At 37.1% G+C, this 19980-nt stretch overlaps 2 protein-coding genes across 5 annotated transcripts in view; one reads left to right on the forward strand and one right to left on the reverse strand.

The window, feature by feature from the left end:
- frmd4bb (FERM domain containing 4Bb) overlaps positions 1-11724 on the reverse strand; it is a 23719-nt gene extending 11995 nt beyond the window's left edge. For 2 of the 3 annotated variants that reach the window (XM_017305979.1, XM_017305981.1), the window contains exons 1-2: positions 11497-11724; positions 25-90 (exon numbers count right to left, since the gene is read on the reverse strand). In XM_017305979.1, coding sequence (XP_017161468.1) covers positions 25-90 — 66 coding nt within the window. In that variant the 5' untranslated portion in view covers positions 11497-11724. The remainder of the gene's footprint in view (positions 1-24; positions 91-11496) is intronic. The other variant, XM_008414248.2, reaches the window with a different exon arrangement.
- Positions 11725-17173: 5449 nt separating this feature from the next.
- mitfb (melanocyte inducing transcription factor b) overlaps positions 17174-19980 on the forward strand; it is a 34178-nt gene continuing 31371 nt past the window's right edge. The window contains exon 1 of one of the 2 annotated variants that reach the window (XM_017305988.1): positions 17174-17905. In XM_017305988.1, the coding sequence (XP_017161477.1) occupies positions 17802-17905 (104 nt within the window). In that variant the 5' untranslated portion in view covers positions 17174-17801. The remainder of the gene's footprint in view (positions 17906-19980) is intronic. The other variant, XM_017305989.1, reaches the window with a different exon arrangement.

Below are 19980 nucleotides of genomic sequence, written 5' to 3' on the forward strand. Positions count from 1 at the left end.
TATATATATATATCTACATCGTACCTGAACCAGCAGCTCGAGCTTTCTGTCATCCAGCAGCTGAACCTGGCACAGTTTACCGTCAGTCATCTGCAGGGGAAGAGAAGCAAAAGCTGAGGGCTTGTGAGAGATTTCAAGTAATCCATAATGACAAAGCATAGGGATATGATGTTACTGTGTGTTCATAATGCATCTGTCAACATGGCAGCAAARCACCTAAAAGATCTTAGAAGATTTGTGATTTTGAAAATATTGCTGRTCTTGTGGTTCCCTACTCCCACATTATGTTTCCTACTGACCAAGAGTCAATTCATACATGATCTAAGGTCATTTTGCCAACTCTGGAACCTAATGAGTTAAAAAAAAGTCTAACGTACTCTCTGCATGCTGTTTTCCAGTTTCRAAGAAAAAAAGTTGAGCAATCCGTAATGCMCMAATTTTGCTCCACATTATTAATCAAAACTGTTTATTACTAACATAAATAAACTGATGCACAATGGTTTAATACATGGGCATGGAATKGAATTAGGTAGAAACAAGTCATGAGAGGCAGCAAAAAAAAAAAGAGTCCAAATTGATGAAGCAATGAATTGATCCAGAGTTGCAKAGAAAAAAAAAGTTCCTTTCCGCTATTATATGACTCATTAGTTAATAATGCCATCCTATTTAAAACACAGCCRCATTAATGACAATAAAACCATTATTCCAAGGATTTATTGCCGTGGTAACCAAAGGAAAGGATTTGAACTTTTTCCTTTTAGCCTTTGTACAGCAGAACAAAGGTATTAAGGACTATACCAACCTGGATTATTTGGATATTATTCAGGCTGATTTAGAAGCTACATTTTAGATCTTTCAGAAGTTCCTTTAGAACAGAATAACTACTTTGACTTAAAGGTAGTGCAGTGTGTGCAAATCAGAGCAACTGGGTTTGTTCGCAATTTTAATTTATTGGTGTAATAGAAATTTAGGAAAAATGTAAGAAATTCAAAATAAAATAGCACCAAAGCATGTGCACTGAAAGTAAAATATACCAACAGCCCAAAGTTTTTTTTTCTATTTATTTTAATGTATTTTAATCTGTATTTGATTTATTTGGTACAATACATAAAAACACGCATTGTTCCAGAACATATGATAAAGACATAGATTTATACACTAAGCAATATATGATTAATTAAAGAATTACACTAGTTGGTGATCAAGAATTAACCTACTAGATGCTTTAAATAAAAAAACAAAAAGGCTTTCGCCACCCTATGCCTCTGCTAAAAATAAAACCCACACACATTTATCAAGATTTAGACTAAGATCAGCATTTTTGCAATTTTCTTCATGCATGATTAAAAACAAGATGATAKKTTTTGTTGCAAGATCCAATTCTTTTTTCTTTTTCTTGTCCTGCAGTATACTTTTAGTCATCATAAAGCATGGCTGACATGCTGGGGAATGTGAAGTTCTCCGTATACCGGATAAATGATACAACCTTGCAAAAGTGACAGATTGAGGTTAACCTGTTTAACAACTAAAAAACAACTCCCAACCTGGGAAGAAAAAAAAAAAAAAGTGCCTCCCCAATTTGACAGAATGAGGTTGATTGCAGCTCCTAACAGTAGCAGTGAACCTAGCAGGTACTGTACCTGAAAGATCTCTCTGGGGAGAGCGCAGGTGTGGATGCATCCCTGACTTGCTCTCATCCTTTGAACAGCGTCTGTTTGTAGATGCAGATCGTAAAACTGCTGCCTCTGACTGACTGGCTGCTGGCGAACACAGCTAACGAGAAGACTGCTCCATCCTGGAAATCGACAGGAGCAGCCRAGCCTTTGCTCTGTGCACTGACCGCTCACACAGTGTGAACTCAACAGCTGACCTACAGTAATGAGGGCTGTCTGAGCCAGACTCCCGTCCAACAGTTTAGGGTTTATTCCTTCTTAATGCAAGCAGTAAAGGTCAGAGGAACGAAAAAGAAGTGATCTGCCATGTCTGAACAACCTACTTTCGGATTTGTATTTTCGAATGGATTAGTGGATTGAATAACGACTGTCACAAATTAACAGATTATTTTTGGAAATTTAAATATGTGCAGAGTTGGATCTCCAAGCAGGAGATCCAACTCTTTATATATATATAAATTAGGCAGCCTCAATCTTCTGAAATGACCCTTAACATCAACCTTACTGAAAATGCATGGATCGTTGCTTATAAAGCGAGATTGCTCCAGGAAATCAAAACATTTCAATGACCATAACTCTTTATGCAAGGAGTGATTGAGATATTGAGCCAAGTTCATTCCAGAATCTTTTTATGACCACAAAAACTGTGTGATTTGTGTGAAACTTGCTAAAATATATTTATTCTAACATTAATGGTATTGGATAATTGAGCCTTTGTACTTTTGAACCTGTGTGAATTGGATTATTTATTTTATTATGGAGTTATTATTTTAGAAAATACTTTTCCCACTCTAATCAGTACATAAATTGTCTTGATTCATTTACTGTTTGACACACCCTGTCAATTCTCTGAATGACATCATCTTTAATTATTTAAGCAGCCCTTTGCCAACTGTTTCCCTTTCAAGAAATGAGTTTGTCTCATTACCATGGTCATAAATTTTATTTCATGATCTAAATTAAAAGTGTGCATTGAATGAATCCAATTAATTTCAAGCAGGCCTACATCTGACAGTCACAAGAATATGATTAAGTTGAGTTAATCTGGATTTAGTTATGGCTGCATCTCAGTGGGGTCATGTTATTTGTGCTAAAGTCWGACAGCGCTCTGTACTATAAAATGACCACTAGAGGGTGCGGGAACGACTCTTTTTCAAAGTGAGGAACTTAGAATGTGGACAATGGCTTCATCTTTATAAGCAGTTAGGGGTTCAACGGATTAAGATAAAGTAGGCAARATAGAGGAGCTSCCATTTTTAACAGCCCCCACACTTAATCATCTGAGCGCTTACTGCTGTCAAATAGAGAAGCACGGGAATGCAGAATGAATGAATAAMGTCATTGCTTAGGAGTGACAGGCAGAAGAGGCTCTTCACCACATTCAGACACACCTGACCCCAGATCATAGGCGGCGACCCATTCAGACTCCTGGATACGGAAAAATCTGCACTGCTGTTTTTAAAGCACCTGCAGATGTAGAATCTTGAAAAAGTATTAATTCTTCTTAATTTTATGTTGCCACAACAAACTTCAATGTATTTTTCATGTTTATTTTCTAAACCAACATAAAGAATACAGCTTAGCTACAAAGGGTAAGAACAATGAAGTCTGCATTTTCTGTTTTTTGAGAAATCGAACTCAGAAATGTGTGTTTTTAGTTTAACCTTGACTCTGTTATCCCTCATCAACATCCAGTTCTGATAAACACCTCCAGAAGTCCACWTGTGTGTACTTCAGTTTACTTACAGCTGTACTGTGAAGACCTCAGGGGTTTGTTGGATAACATGATGCTGTCATGAAGACTAAATATCACAGCAGACAGGCCAGGGACAAACTTGTAGAGACATTTAATCTTTGAAAATGTATAACAGTCCACCAAAACTGAGTGAGGGTTGGGCAAGGAGTGCATTATCCAGAGAAGCAGCCAAGTGGTTTATGGTAACTCTGGAGGAGCGACAGAGATTTGCAGCTCAGTTATAGACTCAGTCATTAATGAAAGAATGGCAGGAAGAAAGCTAAAAGAAGCCCCATTTGCAGGTTGCCACAAAACCTATGGGAACACAGAAAAGTGTATTTTTCAAAGCTAAACTGTATAAACTGAGCCATGTATTGCAGAAGGYTTCAATTTGATTTCTCACAGTGCATTTCAATTATTGAGTTGAACTTTAGGAATTTAGATTTACAGTTCCAGTTTCAGTTTGTAGTGTCATGACTATAAACCTCAGTATGTGTCATTGGGATTTGTGTGATAGAGTAATGGAAAGTAACATGGATAAGAAAAAAAAACATAGAAGGAAAATGACACCTGTTTTTGAAACATGCAGCATACAGCCCAGTGCTATTTAATCCACACCGTCTGACCTCCTGGGGACGTCAGGGAGGATGTGGAGAGGATTTTCTTCAGCATAAACAAGGGAAGATGGTCACAATGTTCTTTCTGAAAATATTTCTAAAACATATAAAATACTTGTGTACGTCAACCACATGCAATACCAATAAAATCCATTTAATTTTGAAGCTGTGATGTGAGAAAATGGGAAAAAGTTTAAAATAGCTTAGCAATAAACTACATTAAGCAATGCTGTTAATTTTTATTCATAGAAAAATTTGATGCAAAATTTGATAAAATTCTCTCTTTACTCAGCTTGAATAAACAGAAAAAATTGACTGAAGGGTGCAAGTTTGGCTCTTTTGAGGCAAATCACATGAACTCATGAATTAAAAAAATCCCAGTGGAAACTTGAACGAGGCACACAAGTTTCTCAGGTGTCCTGAAAATGATCCTCATTTTATGTTCTAACCGTCTGATGTGTTTGCTCACTTCACCAATTCCAATTTCACAATCTTCTCTGGAGCAAATGTCAACCATGAGGTGAACAATAGGCTTAACATCTCTGTCTCCTGAGCACACCGTCTGTCAGTATTTAATACGTCACACTGGTTAAATGTCATGTCCAGACTGCAGCCTGTTTTATCTCGCTTTCCCAATTTAATGCATTATTGATGAGGTCCGATATCAAGTCACAGCCTGCTCCCTGCTCTTATGTGCTCTTTTAAAGATGCCTGATGTAATTAACAAATATATTGCTTTTTGCCCTCTACATTGAAATAAGCTGTCTTAATTCATAAGCTATTTACTTGAATAATAAACAGCGCATTTAATGACTTGATTCACATTTACACACACAAATCTAGAGAAACAAAAAAGGCATGCATGTGTATGGAAACAGTTTAAAACGGGATGTTACTCCTAATGAAATGGTTCAGACCAAAACACAAGTTCTATGATTTAGTAACTTGGGATTTGATGTGTATAGTAGGATAATATGTGTTGTTATAAAATGGCTTTTTGACCTTTGTCACCTSACCCCTACTGTTTCTACAAAGAACTCTAACCGAAGGTCTATAGTGATTTTGAAGTTCGCTAAAGAGACCTCAGGGAAACCTGCAGCAGTTCTTCAAATAACACTGGCATCATGCTGAGGCTGCCGTGATTTGTAGACATAATCAATGRCATTTGTAATAATCTATGAATATTAATAGTTTTTGTTGACATATAATTTTAAGAAATGTATCTCTTTCAATTTGAGTATGTTTTGGTAAAATCTTTTCTTATATTCCCGATTTAAAACAAGTCAACATCTATGGATCGGAAAAAATTAAGCAGGTCTGGTCAGAGTCTGAGTTTATATTCAATTGTGATGCTGGGAATGAGGTGAATATATATTTAGTACATTTAGTCAGAATGAATATGGTCTTTATATATATATATATATAGAAAATATATATATTTTTTTCTCTCTCTCTCTCTGTTACATGATATTCTCCCATTTTCTGCTGTAGATAGTCTGTCGTATGATGTTTTAATGTTTTCTGAGCAGGTGGTTATTGAAAATGAGAATTACCTAGTTAAATAAAGGTTAAATTAAATAAAAATAAATACAGTAAYCAATCCTATAATGCTGAAAAATCACCCAAAGTGCTTAATTGAACCAATTCCCTCAAATGTTGTAATAATAAATTAATGAAATAGCTATTTGATGAAAATTAGCAATGTGCTTGACTAATCGAGAAATTATAATATAGATTACCACAACTAAAAGTTATTASTGGCAGCCCATTAATAACATTTATTAAAATAAATTATTAAAATTTGAGGCATTTCAGCTGTTATTAGAATATCTCATGTCTGGAGGATGATTATCTTGCATTTTATCTTAACTATGAACTTGTATGACATGTTTCTATGTTGGCTGCCGTTAGACCACCAAAACCTCTGCTCAGGGTTAAGTTTCCAGCAGTATTGGTTTGTGTGYGTGCGYGCACGCGCACATGTGTGTGTGTGAAYGTGATTCAACTGAAAACAGAGGCTTCTGTGTAGCAACGGTTTTGTGGGTTTGTGGGCAAATAACAAATGCTGAGCAGTCACTTCTATCAAAAATCACTACTGGTCATTAAACCTGGATAAGGAGTTGGGGGAGATGGACTACAGAACCAAAAAACACAAGCCAAGTAAAGAGAGGAAAMGCACAAGGCAACATATTGCTAAACAATGGTTAAGATTTAAAGCATTAGGAGCCTGAAGSTTTGACTTACTCTATTTTATGCTGAGCTGCAAAGGAATTTTAATCGAGTAAATCCCCCCACAGCATACTAAGCAGACCAATCAGATGTTTCTGCAATGTGAAATTAAATTTCTAGGGAAGGGCACGTTAGGTTATGAGGAAACTGTGGCGTCTCATTGGGTTACATAACACCAATGTAGTCTTTGTTTCAATCAAACATGGAAGCATCCTTTTAAATAGTGCCATGTTACTGTACTCTCCCTAATTTGCCCCTAGTTTGCATACATGTGCATATACGCACTATGGGTTTTTGTTTGTTTGTTTTAGCAGGTCAGATACCTTTAACTAATAAGAATGTTTATTACATGCATCACATTTGGTTGATAAAGTTTATCCCGCTGTATCTAATTGCTTTAAAATGCATTTTTCTTTACTCCAATAAACAATATGTTTCAAGAAATATATGTAGCCAAAAAATGAAAATCACATAAAAAAATTTAATTTTTTTTAATGATTCTTTTTTCAGTTCTACTAACAAAGCAGCAATCCTAATGAACAAAAACTCAAATGGCAGCCATGAGCTGAAGGATGCAGCACAGGTTTATCTCCTTATCTCAAGTCTCATCATGACTCATGCTGTCAGTGGTCAAAAGGTATCAGTCTGTCGTCATCTCTCAAAGACGAGCCGTCTGGCTGTTTGTGATATCCGGGAAATTTATGAGCACAAAGAGGCTCAGGATATTATGTAGGCTGTCTAGTACAAGTCTTAATGTGATTTATGTAATTAAAGGCTGACATACTAGGGACTGGTGGGATTTGTGTGAAAAAGTCATTCCATGCATATTTTGTTATTATTTTTTATTTTTTTTTAGTGTTGAAGCTTGTCCTACATATTGCACTGGATGCTTGTGCTTTTTATTTTTGAAAAGTAACGCCTCTAAAAGTACTGTAATGCAAATGACAAATCCTATCAAAAATATATTCATATAATTGTAGAAGTATTTTATTTTTGGTTTTGAACCAGTGTGCTAAATAAACACCCGTTTGAGAGTGTGACGCACCAATCTATTGCTCTTCAAAGCAAAATTAGCAGACAAGCTAAGGTAAAATTAAGTATATTTTATTCTGTTTTTATGAAGCCTGGCAATTCTCATTTTTTACGGCCTGCACATTATTTAAATTTTCCATTTATTCCATTATATTTTACTGTTTTCCACAATAACAGGTAAGCTTATCCAAGTCGTAGGAACAAATTCTAAAAATGCTTGTAGTTCATTAAGCATATTCCTTTTGTCTTGACAGTTTTTTTTTWAAGGAAATATTGATCAAATGCCAAAAAATATACACTTTGTGTAATACACATTTTCTGTGTCTTATGATCATGTCCAGTTTAAGGGGATTCTGTTCCACCAGAACAAAAGCCCTCTAAGGAAATACAGATACACATTTAGACTGGCAAATGACATCACCCATTAATTGTTAAGCTATTCGTCAATTTCAGTAACTTCTTTCAATCAACACACAGTCATATCCCTTCAGTGTAGATCATTTTGCCACTTCAGTTCACAAGGCGAGCATTCAGCACATGAGGCTAGAGAGAAGCCAAAGTCTTGTGGCTTACAACTGCTGGGAATTTCCCAATACTTATGCATGCTGTCCAAATCCAATCAGGGTTTTAAAATAAAAGCATACCGCACCATGTTCAGTACRTCATTACAGTCACTGGATTTCTATGTTGGAATCTACAAATCACCGACAGTCAAACCTGAACTAAGTTGTTCTATGGTGAAAAGTGATTCTTAAAAGAACAGATCAAAGTTTATGAAACTCCTAAAAGAGAATATTCAGATGGGTTTTTGAACCTCATGAGGACAAACCTGCATTGAAACAAGCATGAAAAGCAAAATATAGAGGATGAGATATTCTGCATTAATCCTTTAAAGCCCTCTAGAATGGGGGTGCTGTGGTGGCGTGGGGGCAGAGCACATGCATTGAGTCCTTGGTCCTCATGCTGGTGGTTGCAGGTTCAATTCCCAGCCTGGTGACATTTGCCACATGTCTTCCCCCTCTCTCATGGCCCCCCTTCCTGTCGGACTGCTCTCAGGTGAAGGCCACTGGAGCCAACAAAACCTTACAAAAAAACCCCTCTAGAATGCAAAACAGGTGGATTTTTAGTCGCTGTGTAACTAAAGGGGCTTGCCCAGAGAGGTTTGCATCCTTGTTTGCTGCAGCCAACAAGGGCATTAGTAGTAGTTTTATTTCTTTATATTAATATTGAATAAAGGGATCACTGGAATGCACTCGCTTGTAAATTTCATTGCAATGCCTATCTGTCACAGTTTGACCTTTTGTTAAGACTAAAAGAAAGATCAGAGGAAACAGCGTGGAAGCTGCTTCTCCGTATGTACAGCCAGTGGACCATGTCAGTGAGGGCTGTAAACCAGCTATTATTGGCTCAAAACAATAACTGGAGAATGAGTTCAGTCTCTGGGGTTAACAAATGAACACTCAGATACAGGAAGGTGATTGTGAGTTCGTATGTCACAGCTGAGGGAGCGTTGCAATGGACTGATAATTGGGATAGTAAAATTGGGACTGATTAAAATAATACATCTTATTGTTAGCCTCATTGTCATAAATAAGACAGACTTACGAAAAGCAGCAAGCAGACAAAGAGGAGGAACAATGCTTTTAAGACCACAGTGACTGTAACTTTTACAGCTTTTCTTATTGTGACAGATTTAAGTCTGAGTAGGGAAAAAAAAWWAATAAAATCACAGACTGCAGATTTTCATTACAAAACACTGCAGTAACTTTCTGCAGAGCTCAGGGACATGGCACTGAGGCACGGATGTGAATGGTGGGAAGAAAATGGGACATAAAAACCAATATGCCACACTGCACTAGACTGAAACAGGATCATTCATTGTGCATTTCCCTGTGAGTATATATATTAATGTGGCTCTGATGCCATTKGCAAAATGCTACATCAGATGAACTAATCATTTTTAAGTCACTTGTTCATAAATAAGACACATTTCCAAGCCCATGTCCTTGCAATTTGCTAACCTATTAACACGCTGTTATTGAGTTTCATTTTATAATATATATTAGATTTGTTCCCACTCTTAAGTATGCGAATACAAGATTACTTGCATATCCAAATATAGATCTCTTCCACTCTGTCTTTAGCTCATTTTTCATCAAGTCTCAGGAGGCTTTGATTCCTGGATGGAAAGTTTCCAACTGAGTGCTAAGACATTTCTTAGAAGTATCAAACAGATAAAGGAGCATCAGCATGTTCATGTGTGTTGGGCTGAGGCCACTTCAATGCATTGTATATATTAAAAAAAGCTGATGCAGAAATGGACAAGAATTCAACTGTGGTGATAAATGGCACAGGACATCCTGTCTAGCAAACAGAAAGAGCAGAAAGTTTAAASCTTAGCATGTGCTACACAGGCCTGAGCGCCAGACGATTCCTGTTTGTACTGCTTGGTGCTTAAAATATACCTTGACTGGTGTCTCTTCCTTTAGCTCAGAGAAAACAGGTCAATGTTGGCCACASAGTGTCTTGAAAAATGATTAATTCCCATGAAGTTTGTTAGGATTTCAAATGGTAGGTCAATGCCAAGTACAATGCCAAGTAGTGTAAAATTCATATATCTGAAATAAAWATTTAAAGACCAGGCTTATGTATAAGCACCCTTCTCTATAATCCCAACTGCAAGTCTTTTGGATAATGTTTCCATAAGCTTTGCACAATTAGGGCTTGAACTTTTGGCCGTTCTTTCTTGCAGAATACATCAAGTTTCGTCTGATTAAATCCAAGATTGCAATTTTCAAGTGATAGTAAAGATTTCCAGTTGAATTCAGGCCTGAATTTTGACTGACCAAATTCTAACACAAAAATATGTTTTTATCCATGCTCATTCATTTAAGCTTCAGTTGTATGGTTAGCGTTGTTTTCCTGTTGTAATGCAAACAAGGGTTCTGACTTTATTGCAGTATTGTCTATGTAATATTTAGGTTTATCTCCCTCCAGAGAGGCCTTCCCATTCCATTAGTTTTGGTATTTTCTATACTGTCTCTGCAGCTCCTCCAGAGTTACCATAGGCCTCTTGGTCTGTCCTCTGATTAATGCTTTCTTTGTCCGGCCTGTCAGTTTAAGTGGACAGCTGTGCTTTAGCTTGTGGTTGTGCCGTACTCTTTTCATTTCATGATAGTTGTTAGATGATGGTTTGAAACTCTACATGACTCTCACTCAGTCTCAGGTGCTGTTTCTTAACTAAGATTTCCTAACAAACCTCTGAGGCATCCACAGAACAGCCATGTTTAAACTGTTTACTTAATTAGAGAGTTTTTTTTTTTAAAAAGACAATTGGTTGCACTGGATTTTATTAAGTGGGATAAGATGAAAGGGGAGCTAAATACAAATACACATCATATCTAGATTACAATAAAGAAATGGCTGTGCATAATCTTATTTTATATATGGAAAATGTGTGTTGGTCTATCACATTAAAACCAAAGGAAAARCAATAAGGGTTGTAAAGCTGTCAGGTCAACAAGAAGGAACTATTCTAATACAGTTTGTGAGGTGCACACTGGCCCACCTGCAGCTAGATTGTTACAACAGGTTTAGATTTGTTGTRCATCCTGACAAAATTTAGTTAGCGGCCTGAGCTGCAAGTCATAGAAAATCACATTCGCTTGTCAAGGTGGTAGCAGGACAAAAAAGGAAAATCCATCAACAGGCATAATTTGCAGTTATGCAAAAGGTCAAATGATGATTCAGTAAGCATTTTTAATATTCACCAAGGCACACTTCCTGTATCAATTTGTATGCTATGACTCATTCAACCCAGTGTCGCTTATAAATCCCTTTTTTTTTAATTATTCAGAAACACATCCAGGAATTTTCTAAGGCACTTTCATCTCTTAAAATCAGCTGCATGTCCCACTGTTGGAGCCCACTCCAAAGGGCCACAGTCCGGGGAGAACAATGAGACTGCTACTGTAGGTTACTGTACATGGGTGGGCTCCACCTGAGCCCCATGACTAAAACACATGTGTCAAACAAAAGCACTCTCCTCCTTGTTCCACCGAGGAAGCGCCAGAGACAAACCCCATGCAGTTGTAATTGTTACTGATGCTCTCGCCTCGGATCACATGCATGAATGACTGATCATACTTTGTCTCCTCACAGCTCTTTGAGGCGCTTTAAATGTGTCCAGACGCACCAAGAACCGCCTTACCTTTACGCTCCCAGCAGAGTATTTATCCCGCTCTAAGTGAAGATAAGACAGACACTCTCCGGCATATTGATCCGCTCCGTTCAGCTTTGTCCACGGCTTTTCTTGACCGGGAGGAGAGCCGCCGCACAGCCGCTGCCAGTGCCCATCATCCGGTACGAGCAGAGCGCACACACTCACCACGCCTTCACCCGCCGCCGGCTATTATGTGAACAAGCCCCGCTACCCTCTCCCTTCTTCCCTCCCTCCCTCCCTCTCTCTCTGCCTCCTCCCTTCGCCGCTCCCTCTCTCAGCGCCTCTCATCCAGCAGCTGCCGGCCGGGCTGGTTCACACTGCATCCCCATATTAATGAAGCTTGATGGCCTGAAGGCGGTGTCTCTGCTGCATCCCTTACTATAACATGAGATCCATTCGGTCCATGCGTGTCCAGTTAGGACCTTCCATGTTTGATATTAAAATCTAAGTCTCTCTCTCTCTCTCTCTTTTTTCCTGCTTCCTATTTATTCTGTTCTATTTTGGATTATTTTTTATTTTTATTTTTATGAAAGTCTTGTCTTGCAAGGTCTTCGGTTCATAACTGGTGTCTCCAGTATCACTTTTGCAGTCTTTTTTGTGTTACCATAGCAACAACTTTTCCTCCTCTTCTGTAAGGATATACCAAAAAAATAAACAAATATTTACACTTGCCTTCAGCCCTACAGTTTTTTTAGAGTGTTAATATTCAAAGAAGTCACATACAACTGCTTGCATGAGTATTTCCTTACATGTAATCACAACTCAAAAKTAAATGCATGTTATAAACATTTTATATTTTAGACCAAAATTAAGTTGTGCATACTGGCTTGTGGCAAAGTGCAAACTATTGTTTCTTTTAACAATAGGTTTTTTCTTGTAAAGGTCTGAATTGTGGAGAGCACAACTAATAATTATCATCTTAACATATTTTAACACCTGAGCTRGGGATTTCTGCATCTCCTCCAGAGTTACATTGGACCTCATGGYTGCTTCTGTGGTAAATGCTCTCTGTGCACAGCCTGCCAAGTTATGTGTTAAGGTTAAGTAAGTTGTCTATTGTTTGCCAATATACTCTAGCAACCTAATCTGCAAGATCTTCAAAGATAAGATTTATCCGGAGATGTTCTCTTTTACTAATTATGAGCTTGAAGATTACATACAAACRRTATTTTTAATACAAAAATTGTGGGTTTTGCAAAAAGTTTGTTTAATACCTCCTTAAACATACTTGGATTGATTAATAAGCCTCATCAAAAAGCACTTTTGGGAGCACAAATATCATCAAACTGTTCTGTTTGTACTTGGATGTGACTCTTGTAGATTACTTTTCCATGCATGCAGTGTTATGAGCAACTTAATTCTCATAAGTTGCTCATAACAGCTTATGAGCAACTTATAAAATAAAAACAAACAATGACATCTGCAACATCAATAAAACTGACAAAACAGGTAATGGTAAAACTTGTTCTTTTTCAATAAAACAATGATTGTATTTCAAATGCAACATGATTCACTGAGGAGCAATAATACTGCAGAGCTAAAAAGAAACGTTTGATTCATGTTCCTAAACTCTTGGGGTTATTTTTAGATACTTGTTTGAAGCACCTTACAGCTCTGCGTGTAGAACATGACCTCACAGAAATATGGGTCAAACACACTGTGTGTAAAAGCTCATTTACATGTGTTACAAATGCAGAATACATAAATGGAAAGAAAAAAAAACACACACCCACAAAAAAAACTTAGCTACTGCTTTTCAATGGCTGAATGCAGAGGCTCTATGCTGAACACACAAAAAAGGAAAAGTTGCTTGGTGCCTTTTATTGTATTATAAAGCCAGATGCACTGCAGTTTTACCACTTTACACACCAGTTAAAATCCCTGACTTGATAAGAGCTCTGCTGAACCTGATCACTGGTGTGTGTTTCACCTGTGAGATATATTCCTGTCCAGGAGTGACGACAGTGCTGAAATATTTATTGATCCCAGCAGGCTTGCTCAGCTGGTAGTTCTCCCAAAAGACAAAGATACCACAATCATAGACAAGTTTGAAAAATAAAAGTATTTTTCCTTCTTTATTATATGTTGAGATGATTTTACAGTTTGCTTAGTAAAAACAGACCAATCAAGAGCTGCATACAGGCAAGGCTGTGGAGTGGCAGGCTTGCCCTATTTGCCTCCCTGCAACACTCTTGGATTTCTGACATCATTCATGAATGAGTATCTCATTAAGATCCCCCAAAACCATCTGTTCAACGAGTCCTTRCAGAAAAAAAATCACATAAACAAAAGGGGAGGTTCCCTCATTACTGCTATTACATCCATTAGGAATTTAATGATCTTTTCTTTATTTAAAAAAAGTGTTTTGAATTATACTGTCTCAAAAACACAAAGAAAGCTTGCTAAATATTTTTTCTTTGCATGTTATGATTGGAATTGAATTGTGAAAAGTTGAACATTTTACAGTTTACCCAAGTGCATAAAAAAAGCAAACCAAGAAGAAGATAACAACTAGAAGGCATGTGGATCTAACATAATTTTTTATTGCAAAATCTCAAATCTTTATCTTTGCGGAGCAAGAACTCATAAACAAAAGCCCTCAGCTAAACACAGCAGCAACAAAGAGTGATATGGAGATAAAGTGCTCAAACCTCTATGGCATGGGGTTAACAGGGTAACTTGAGATCTGCACTTGCAGCTACCGTTTCATTGTAAACAGCTAGATTCTGGTTGCCAAATGCCTTATCTAAATCTATATCAACAGATATTTGCTAAATGGAATTGGAATGACTTTCATCTGTGTCACATTTAGGTTACTAATATTATGGCCAAACGTATTTCTGATCTGATCGTTTCTTTRACTACAAAATGGCTGAAATACCCTCTTCACATGATTGTGTATCTGCCTTATGCTTCAGCGATGCAGGAAAACACAAAGTCATAACAATGCTTTATACCCTTACCTCAGCATGTCAGATGCTCGAAACTCAAAGTGAAACTGAAGTGTAATTTCCCAGATGCTCAGATGTTCCTATAGATCCTGTCCTTATTTGAAAAAAACTCACTCTTCTCGTGCTCTGATTCACTTTTTTACGCACTGGCATACAAGCTAAGAAACAGCCTGGTAGCAAGATTAACAAAATCTTTTAAATAAGTTTCAAAATGCATTCACACATTTTCATATTTTCAAAAGACTTTTCTTAAAAGTGGCTTCTTGGTGGTGAATTGTGTAAGATGTTGGTTTTATACATTATTTTACTTTACACGAATGTTACACATACATTTATTATTGTTCTGGAGAACTAAAATAAACATAGCTGTCGTTTCTGGATTCTATTCAGAGTCCWGTGCCAGAGAAATGTGCTGCTGTAAATAACTGTAGACCACTGATCGCTGGCTGGTGTCCATGCAAAAGTTAAAGCCAACTGTTTGTGCATAGAGCAAAACCATTTCTCTTTTCATATCATCCTATATCATCACTGTTAGCTGACTCTGTTTGCACTGGCTGTCAGCGCCTRTAATAGTTATCTGTGCACCATTGTGTAAACAATATTGTGGTTGGCTCTGCAATTATGCTCCTGTTTTCAGCTATGTTGAGGTCAGTGTAGTGGTGCACATTATTGGTGTGCAGCTACTGAGTATGTTGTCTTGAACCAGATTACTAAAATATTACTGTTATATTTTAGTAAATGAAAGCAGTTAAATGTATTATTTTACATCAGAATAAAAGTAGCGTGATTAACTGCTGTGCATATTAGGACAAAAATGTAAAAGAAAGAATTACTCAGAGGGTCAAACCTCCTGAAGCTGTGTTACTAGCTGTGTTACAACTTCTTGYATCGAGAATAACATCCATAAAAGAAAAGCAAGTGGTTTTTCATCAGTTATATTTAACTTGCTTGATCAGAGTTTCTAGGAACKTTATCACTGAATCTTCCCATGATGCTCAGTGAAGAGAGTTCTCTTACCCTCTGTCAGAGAGGAGACACATCTTGAGGTCGCCAATATGTGGAAAATACGTTTAAATATTGTTGAGGGTTTACGATGCTGTTGAGGCCCTCAAAACCTGGTTGGAGTGGATGGCATCATCATCTCTTCAGAAGATTTTCAAATGATGCAAGAAAACTGAAAGTGAATATTCACTGTGTCTGTCAACAGCCTGATARTCCAGAATGTATGGCCAAGCAAACGCAGGAATATYTCAACACACACAAAGCCTGCCTTCTTYAATGGCTGTCTCAATATTCCATATGAAAATCCATATGGTGAGTGGAGGAGAAGAAGCTCATATAACCATCATTTTTGCGGTAAAAAAATAAGGGCAATACTTTCCATTCATTGTATCCAACAGTGCATCAAAGGCAGAATAACATGCAGATGTATAAAATATTTACATACTACACCCACTTGAGAAATGACAAAGGGCATTGTATTCCACGTACTCTGTGGGTCTCACACAGTTGGGGGCTCTGGGTAATCAGTRCATCCATTCACTCAGCTACAACATGTAGAATAATGCATGTGTCTGGTCTATTGTGTGCRTGCTTTGTCATTTTTAACTGAACGCRAAACCCTTCAGCGTATGCTTCTTATGCCCTGACTGTGAGCTTTCTTTCTTCTGTGTCCAAGTAATCAGATTGCTCAGATGAAGAATTTTGATCCTGTTATSATCCCTGTGTCTAAGTTCAGTTTCAATCTTGTCAGTTCAGGATTTATTTTTAGTTTGCAAAAGGCTTTGCTTGCTAAACAGGAGCCCAGTTCCACTGTAACACTATTTAAAAAAAAACAAGCTTTAAACCAGTACAACAAGATGAGGAGAATGCAAATATTAAACTTCCACCAAATATCCAATTTGCAAGTATAGGCCAAAAAAMWGGATTTTTTTTAGAACTATACTGCCCCTCAGTGGAAGATAAGAGTTCAAATGAGCAGACTAATAACTAATGCAGAGAACTGCGTGTGACTGTGGAGAGGACAAGGATCAAAGTTATTTCAGTTAGTTTGGACCTCCAGAGGTTCCTGCTCTGGCTGGGTTAAATACCTGCATGAGTTCAGAAAACAAATTCGTTCACCATATTGTGTCATTTAAGGTAGATCTTTTTGAACTGCTTTAGTGTTTTAAAAAAAAAAWGAATGTCCTTGTAGGTGCTTCAAAATGTGCGTATAGGTTATCCTTATCTTGCTGCGCTAAATCAGTGAGGGAAAGCTTTCAATTAGGTTAAAAAATGCAAATTATTATAATTGATAAGCTGAGTCATAATWTTGAWATGGTTTAAAGTATAAATAAATCYAGTTAAGATGTCTGACCCCTTGGCCGTTATGTTATTATTGACCCRGTATTGATTTTATTCTCTAATGCACTCATTCTAATTGTGTTTTCCAGCATGTTGTAATTTGTGGCCGCCTTTTTAAAATATTTGATATTTGATATCCACCTGACAGAAATTAAGATGTATTTCTACATATCCTACCATATGTAAACAGATCACAAAAAAAACTTGCATTTGTGTTTCAACCATACAATCATGATCAGGATTAGTGTCGAGGTTATCTAAGGAAAAAGTCAAAATTAGACATCAGGATTCCAAGATTTAATACCCAGATCACTCTTTATATCTTCATACTAAATATCCATGAATCAGTTCTTCCCAGTAAATGCTGACATTTTTATATGCCACTCTCATTTCAGCTATTTAAAAAAATGCATTCTTATATTCTGTCTATGTTGTGGCTTGTTGAGATTAAATTCCTACTTGAAGAAATTCCTAATTTAGCCATACTGAGACATTAATTAGAGTTAGTTTAGTTTTTGATTAAATATCAAAAAGACTTGCCATTCTTACCATAATTACTTATTACTAAAGCAGACTTTTCTTTTTATGTAATGTATGTCAGTGCTATTATTTTAGTATTACTATTCTAATCTATTTCTCGTTTCAATGTGCATTTCTTCACCTCTGTTTCTTCATTTTACTGGAAGGCAATTTAACTTGAATATAAATGGTACCAATCAGCCTGGGCTTGCGCCTCCGTTGCTGCAGCCAATCAAAACCATGCTGACATTTCAAAACAGGTGCATTCTGGTACTCGTAGTTCTTAGTCGGCTTGAAGTCAGTCAAACGCCGTGCGCTCGCTGCTGTGGCGGACTACAGAGCTCCTGGTCCTGGATAGAGGCGGCGTGTTGACGGCTGCTTTACTCCACGAACTACGGTGGTACAAACATCGTCCGTCTTTTTTTTCTTGTATTTATTTATTAAGGTTTTAGCGCTTCTCAGAGGTTGACAGCCGCGGCTATGCAGTCCGAATCGGGAATAGTTCCAGACTTCGAGGCTGGAGAGGACCTCCAGGACGAGCCTAAAACATACTACGAGTTGAAGAGTCAGCCCCTGAAAAACAGGTCAGTTCTGCGCGCTTCTGTGCGAGTGTGGACAGTTATTTAGAAGACTGCAGCGGCTTTTGGAGTTGAAGTGATAATTAGGCTGCTGACTTTTCTGAGCGCTGTCCCGAAGGCTGGGTATGATGTTGGKGAGGCTTCTGCAGGGATGTATCCAGAGCTATTCCCAGCGCCGACCTCTGCAGCTGGACTCGGTCCGTTTGGTTATCCTGCTGGCATGAAGTCAGTTATGCAACACTTGGGTGTTGTCTTGTCAATATCAACTTCAAATATTAGTTCACAGAAGTGCAGACACGTCCCGGGTTTTTTTTTTCTTTTTTCTTTTTTTTTTTGTGAGGTGCTGCTCAGCCTTGCTCATATGGATGGTTGATACTCTTCAAACAAAATGGGGAGTGGTGTTTTATTATTGAGTCATTTGAAAAGCCACTAAGAGTTGCATGATGAGTGTTGCTTCTTCGCACCTTTATATTGCCATGTTATATCTTCATGATGTTAAATGAGGGCAATATAACCAGAACTTGTCATATAAATTCCAAATGTCATAAAAGGTTAATGCACGTCAAGAATTATATACAAAAAGTGTGATGTATTTCAAGCAGCTGTTTCTCCTAATTATATGACTTGCATCTAATGAAAACTACAAATTTCGGGGTTTTTTGTGTTTTTTTAAAATTTTTTTTAGAAAATGTCAGTATTAAAAAATGTATTGCTGAACTGCATGTTGTGTACTGTGCAACATTTGCACTCAGTGCTTATTTGGAGTATCTTCTGCATTGCTGTATAAATGTGGCATGTCCTGGATACTTTTGTGTCTTAAGCAACTGACTCCATTTCAAGTCACGTCTTGCAAATTTCCTTCAAGCTCTTGAATGAGTTTTACCCACTATGTCACAGGACTGCAGCTATCTCTGTTGCGTGATCACCTTTTTCTACGACACGTTTTCCTTCCACTTAATTTTTCATTATTTTCCTTGCACACAGTGTGAAACAACCAACAAGGATCTTTTGTGGCTTTCCCTATTGGTGGAGGTTGTCAATGAATGTTTGCTGTCAAGTCTGCTGTCTTCCAAATGACTGTAAGAAGTGATTATAGCTGTACACCATAATCACAATGTCTAACTGGAAACAAAAATCATTAAAACACTTCCCTCTGCTTAAAATAAACCAATATACCTGACTTTCAGTTTTTAGTAGAAATCATTCTTTCTTATATCCGAGTGTGTTTTAAATGTTATACATTGTACGTCAGAAAGTAAAAGCCTTTTTTCCCTGTAGATTTGCTTTTGAAGAAAAAATGCCTGCTGAGCCTCTAATAACGGCGATGGGCTTATGTTGAACCACCAAATGAAATTGTGCTCAGAACTTGTTCCAACAAAATCTAGTTGTGACACATTCAGATTATGTCTCGAGGGTTGAAATCAATATTTGGCGTTGATAATTTGTCTCATCTTGAAACATAAAAACTGAGAAAATCACCAGATAGTCTGTATAAAATTTTACACTAGAAAAAAATACCCAACACTCAAATTTAGTTATATTGTTTAAACTCTAATTAATAACTCTAAAGATGATGGTATAATTGGTTCCATCAGAAAAAGTATTTCAAAATGTTTATGTTTTAGAATATAGTAAAAAGAAATCATTGTTCTCTGCTGTTTAGTAGCTGATTTGTACAACTTAATGCAATTTGCAGAAATTTCTGCTTTTGATCTGTCTGGCAGTCGCCGACACTTATGACCCCAGAAATTGCTTTTCAAATCTTATAAAGGTAATAAATTTGCCATTTAAAAAAGGACAGACAGCAGATATTGTATTACTTTTATCCACTCATACCAACAATTTTCTTAGCTTGTAACAATTATAACAAATAAATGCTTTATGCATCCTTTTAAATGTAATTACTCAGCCCACAGTTTTGGGAATCCCAGATGTAATAGGTGGAGTGATGTAACCTATTTGAGTAAAGCCAAGTTTTATTTTTAGACCAGTTTCTCTGGCGCTCTAGGCTGCATGCTGACAGCATCGGCTGCTTACTAGTGCAAGGTATAAGAAGATTGAAAAAAGTTCTGGTTTTAAAA

This window comes from Poecilia reticulata, linkage group LG7, assembly GCF_000633615.1.
Source record: "Poecilia reticulata strain Guanapo linkage group LG7, Guppy_female_1.0+MT, whole genome shotgun sequence".
NCBI classification, from domain to species: Eukaryota; Metazoa; Chordata; class Actinopteri; order Cyprinodontiformes; family Poeciliidae; genus Poecilia; species Poecilia reticulata.